This window comes from Rhinolophus hipposideros (genome assembly GCF_964194185.1).
Source record: "Rhinolophus hipposideros genome assembly, chromosome: 9".
NCBI lineage: Eukaryota > Metazoa > Chordata > Mammalia > Chiroptera > Rhinolophidae > Rhinolophus > Rhinolophus hipposideros.
The window spans coordinates 54,663,887-54,670,065 of NC_138055.1; the positions used below are offsets into that span (position 1 = coordinate 54,663,887).

At 37.5% G+C, this 6,179-nt stretch overlaps 1 protein-coding gene across 1 annotated transcript; it reads right to left on the reverse strand.

Annotated features, from left to right (window-relative positions):
- Positions 1–285: 285 nt before the first annotated feature.
- LOC308501892 (gametocyte-specific factor 1-like) lies at positions 286–3,342 on the reverse strand (the record flags this gene model as incomplete). Its single annotated transcript, XM_081058973.1, has 5 exons — positions 286–319; positions 1,468–1,526; positions 2,728–2,810; positions 2,974–3,094; positions 3,298–3,342. 5 exons carry the CDS (start codon positions 3,340–3,342, stop codon positions 286–288), a joined length of 342 nt encoding a protein of 113 aa, XP_080915099.1.
- Positions 3,343–6,179: the final 2,837 nt, after the last annotated feature.

The window sequence follows — 6,179 nt, forward strand, 5'->3', positions numbered from 1 at the left end:
ACAGCTTTCTTCAAAGTCTGATTTAAAGCTATCAGCACTTTTCCTGCATTCTATTGTGGGGGGAGGAGAATTTAGAATAGAAAATATGATTTAGCTTTTAAACAAGGAAAGCTTGTCTAAGAATCTTTGGAGATTTAGAATATAACATTAGTGTTATTAGTTAAAGCTATGTTAATATGTTAAGTATTATGTTCATATGTGTTAAAACTATGATATTAATATAAAAAGTTACTCTACCTTTTCTTCAGGTAGAAACTTAACTTCTTGTAGTTGTTAGGATGTTTATTATCCATAGTCTCTTTTATGTCTCTTGAAGTCACTGTAGGAGATGACCAAAAGAGGAAAGTTAGTTGAAAATGAGACCTAAAGAATTAGTCTAGATAACCAGTGCTAGGAAATTAAAGTTACTTTATAAAAAATAGTTGATATTACTAAATGTCAGAGTAGGATTTCCTGATTTTGTGCTGGCTTCTGTTTCAAATAGTTCCTCTGCACCTTCCCTTCCCTCTATATGTGGTGGGTAACTCCATCCTGGGCCCCTCTAACTCTTGGATGTGACCTTCAAGCTTGTTTGGGTGGGAATCCTGACTTGGTTCACGTACAAGGTCAGACAATTAAGTTCATGAACTCATCCTACAAAAACTGCTACATACCTCATGGCTGAATATCACTATAGTCACCTGCGAAGTACTCCCCTTGGGAAGCTCTGCACCGATACCAGTGCCTAGTCCACCCTTCAAAACAATTTGGAACTCTTTTTCTGGAATGGCCATCAGAGCTGTCATCGTATTATGCTTGATGTCCTGAATGTCATCAAAATGTCTTCCTTTCAATATTTCCTTTATCTTTGGGTAAAGAAAGAAGTCATTGGGGTCCAGATCAGGTGAGTAGGGAGGGTGTTCCAATATAGTTATTTGTTTACTGGCTAAAAACTCCCTCACAGACAGTGCCGTGTGAGCTGGTGCATTGTCGTAATGCAGAGCCATGAATTGTTGGCAAAAAGTTCTGGTCATCTAATTTTTTCAAGCAGCCTTTTCAGCACTTCCAAATAGTAAACTTGGTTAAGTGTTTGTCCAGTTGCTACAAATTCAAAATGAATAATCCCTCTGATACCAAAAAAGGTTAGCAACATCGTTGCTACAAGTTTGTGAACTTAATTGTCAGACCTCGTATAATATAACTAATTCTTTTCCCTTCATTGTTTTAGGAATTGGTTTTTTATTTCTTGAAAATCTTATACAGAATTGAGAACCTTATGTAATGAAGTCCTTAATGGATTAAAGTCCTAAGTGGAGCCTTAGAAGAAGCAATGGAAGTACTCAGAGCCTACGAATATAGCTCTTTTAAAATTTGTAATTGAAGCTTAGGCATCTGCCATGTCTATGACTTTAGTGACCATCTCACTTTGAGTGTCCATCTTAAAGGTATTCTGTTTTTTATTCCAATAACTTCTATAAGATGATTTACCTTTCACAAATCAGCATTTTGGGAGCAAGTGTCTTAAGAACAAATGAAGGAGAATGATGTGTGTTATTTATTTATTTAAGTTTAGTGCAGTTTTTTTTTAAACTTCTATTTATTTAAATGTGTTTTTCCAGGACCCATCAGCTCCAAGTCAAGTAGTTGTTTCAATTTAGTTGTGGAGGGCGCAGCTCACAGTGGCCCATGTGGGGATCGAACCGGCAACCTTGTTGCTAAGAGCACCATGCTCTGACCAACTGAGCTAACCAGCTACCCCTGAATGTGTGTTATTTAGAAAGAAGGAAAGGAGGAAGAAGTAACACATGTGCTAAGCATTTATGTATTGTTGCAGAGTAGGCTAGCTGGCAGCAGAGACTTGAGTCTCCCTTCCATCGTTGTTTCTGGGAAGTGGCTGCTTTACCAGGGACTATATTTCCACCTTCTTTACATTTAGGGATGGTCCTGTGACTAGCTTTTGCTAATGAAAAGTGAGTGAAATATTCTCTTCTGGGGTGAGGTGGTTAAGAGTCAGCTGTACCTTCTCTAGTCTCTTTTGTGGCAGCTTGGGAAGCCAAGTGTGGAAGGTGACAGTCACAAGATGAAAAGAACTTGTGTTCTCAAATCACCACCCCCACTAGATAACTAGCACTGAGATTGTATACAAGGAAACTTCTGTTGTATTAAACCATGATATTAACGCAATTTGGATTTTATCTGTTAAAGGAGCTTGCATTTAACACATACATCTTAATTTAATATTAATCTATCTTATGAAGTAGATATTATTTCTTTTATAGATGAGGAATACTGTTGTTTGAGAAGTAACTTCCCTTTAGGCCAAAGCAGATAGTTGAACCTAGATCTGATTGAAAAGCTAGTTTGTTCTCCATTATAACATGTTACATCTTAGAGCAAGGATATTAGTTGAGATAGGATAAATCCCAACATTTCAGATTACAAGTTTCAGTTTATACCAGTATTTTTTTTTCTATGGACAATGACCAAGTATTGGTAAGATAGAAAGCTCTTTTAACTGTTGTAAGTTAATTGAGATTTTAATTAGACACCTTTTTACTGGGTTGCCTCTCCAGAGACAGATGAATTCTCAATTTACTATTTTGATTGTTGTAGTGAAGAATTTCGTGGGAAGAATAGTAAAACAATTACTCAGAGCTGCAATACTTATTAGCTGTGAAGGACGTGGGGTCCAAGACTTCATTTATGACTGTGTTCACTGTTTCACCCTTGCTCCTCTATATTCTAGACATCAGGAATCTGATTGGCAGCATTAGAAAGTTTTTCATTTGGTTCTAAACTTGGAGAAATAACATTTGGAAGATTAAATGTCTCTGAAATGAAGCAGATCAGAAGTTATAGAAGCAGAATAGAAACTTTCTTTTGTTTTTTTATTCCTCCCATTTGGCTTAGACTTCCATAGCTATGAAATATGGAGGGCAGGGAACAATAGTTCTTGATGCCACTTATATGTCCCCAACTAAAAAAAAAACTTACCTTCATTGATGGCAGTTCTATTGAGACAGTTAGCCTCATGTTCCTTGAGCCTTTTGATTGGGACTACGTGACAAGCATTACATTTGCAGTTAGCTAAATTTTTAGCTATTTTTGGATTTTTCTGAAAGGAAAAGGTTCTTGTTATGTCTGTATTCCACCTTTCATTCCTTTTTGGAAATGCTGAAGATGTACCATGTTCCAATATTAATAACTGCTAGGTGCTATGTATGGTCAGAAGCTTGTTCTTTTTTTTTTTTTTTAAAGTCTTTAACCTTTTGTATTTCTTCCCCCAGTGACTTAATATTTCTTATGAGGAAAACTTACCTTTCTACATAAGGCCAGGTGGTCCTGTAACCTGCTGACTGGCATCCTGCGCTTTGGGTGTGACCCAAGGACATATTTCTAAGGCTTCTGGCTCCATGAGGCCTAAATAGCAGCAACCATGGGTTGGCAGAGAAAATACTGACATTCAACATCAGGTCATCTTGACATAGATCTATTTTCTGTTCTCAAAAGAAGAGTGGTGTGAAAGGTGTGGGCATCTCAAGTCTTACCTATGAAAGTTTTGGATAACTAAGTCAATAGCTTAGCCAGATAGATAATAGGAGAAATTAACTGCCTACATGGCTTGAAAGACCAAAACCTAACATTTGTACATATTTGTAGTCTTATAGTTTGTTTCAAATAGTCTGCCTCCAAATAGAGTATTAAACAGGTAGGATTCCTTGGAAAACTCACAGTACTGGATGAGATGAAATTTAACACCATAAGCTTGAATGCTGGAGAAAGCAAGTCTGGGGCAGCTGATTCCTTTACTCTTCAGCACTGCCCCCTTCCAGTATTGCCATCACTTCTCCAAATTTGTCTAAATTAAGCTCTTTGCCAGACAAGGATGCTACTTGTCAGATAGGTCAGCATAGCTACTTTTGGGGAGAGGGGATCGGAAGAATGAACAGTAAGTACCATGTTCAAGTTCAGGCTACTTTATAATTATCTGAGAATGGCAGTCTGAAGTTTCTAAAATTGTAGATATTAACATATGAAGACTCCCTGAAGTGAACTAAAAATACACCATTTCAAATCTGCTGCATTTTATTGCCAATAGGAGGCCTCCTTTCTCTGTGTTTAGCTATCCTAGCAGACATTTACTTCAAGGACTCCCAAGTTTCCAGGCAACAGCTACAGCTGAGATTTCTGTAAAGCAGGGATAGCATGGCCTGATAAGGGGGAAAAAAGATCAAGGCTGACTCACATAAGCAGCAGGGTTAGAAAAGTGCCTAGAATTGACCATTTCAATTCTGCTTTGCATCATGCCTTGGGCATAGACAAAAGGCACAGAACTAGGCTGTTATATGTCAGATTTTCCTGAGGGTGTTTAGGTGATTAAGTCCAGACTCAGGTACCTTTCAGGAATGTAAGTCATGGTGGTTCTTTAAAGCTTACACTGCATATTAATTATTAGATTCGAGTCATGACCACTTATTATGAAGTGAATTGCCTTTCTGAAAAATAAAGGCTGCAGTATAATCTAATATTGTATGTGGTTATCTTTAGATTCTTAAAGATAATGGGGAAAGAATTTTAATACCTAAATGTAGTCCTCAGATAAACCCAAACCCTTATTTTAGTCAGCAGCCTAGGAAAGTATGAAGTTTGACCAGACTGATAAGGGCTGGTCTTAATAAACAAAAAGTTCTTCAGAACAGCTAGTGAGAATTGGCAACTTTGGATCATTCACCTAATTATTGCTACCTAAATATCCAAATAGGGAGGCCAAGACTCTAATGGAAGCCATTTGGTTAAATACATATTAGTTTTGAAAAGACCTTGATATGCTACCTTGACACTAAAGGATCTTAAGACCTACCTTATTTTTGGAAGTATTTCTCTCAGGAGTCCCAAGGCGTAGTGTCATTTGAAGAGGAAAACAATTCTTCTGCAAGGCAAAACAAGGCAAATAGCTGAAGTTTGAGGAGAGGGAAAGCACAGTACCTTTCAGTCAAGTGATATGAATCAACTTTTTGTACAGGCTATTCATCCTCTTCTCCCACCATATATTCTGTGGTTTCTCAGAGGTTTTGAAGTTTCTGATATTATAGTTAAGTCTTGGAGAAGTGATTCTCAATCCTGGTTGTGTATGAGAAACACTGAGTAGTTTTGAAGTGACAGATCCTTTGGCCCCACTCCCGAACTACTGGGTTACTACTGTTTCCCCGAAAATAAGACCTAACCAGAAAATACACCCTAGCGTGATTTTTCAGGATGACATCTCCTGAACATAAGTCCTACCTAATGCGTCTTTCGGAGCAAAAATTAATATAAGACCTGGTCTTATTTTCGGGGAAACATGGTAGAATCTTCGTGAATGGGATCTGGCTAACTGGTTTGAAGAGAGTTCCATAGGGGATTCTGATTTGTAGCTAGGGTTGGTAGGCCCTGCTCTGGAGTAATTCAACTGTCCTTGGATGGGTGCCTTCTGGTTCCAGGTGGAACTGCTGCATGATTCCTCCAATGAAGTTTCTCTAAAGACTACCAGTTGGCATGATTAATCCTATTTTTAAACCTGGTCTTTTTCTTTTTGGGGTGCCAAATAGAATTTCACGTAAAGTGATAAGGTCATACATCCTCAAAAACAAAAAAAATTACTTTATTGTTGGCATACCTAATTCAATGTACAGGCCTTGAGCCAAATGTTTACATATACCTTATAATTTAATCACTCCCACTGTTGTATGAGTGATGACCGCCATTTTATAGATTAGGAAACCAACTCAGTGGTGATGGCCTAAAGTTACAAAGCTAGTACGTGTTTGAATGCCATTATTATTATTTGAGGTAATACATGTAAAGCATTTCAAGTACCTGGTACATAGTAAATAGCTAGGCCATCACTTTACATGTAGTAACTTATTTAATACATACAATAGCTCCATAAAATAAGAACTATTAGCAATATTATCTCCATTGTACAGACACAGAAACTGGTTTGTAAAACTGAACTGGTAAGTGATAGAGTTGGGATGTGAACTCAAACTATCTGGCTCCAGAACCTGGGCTCTTAGACTCTAAATCATAAGGCTTAGCCCACTGTACTCAACTATATTTGAACCCCAAATTATGGCTGATGTTAAAATGTAGGCTTTTCCTATATACCAAGTACAGGCAAATAAATATTTTCAAGCTCCATCAATCTTACAGTTCAGCTG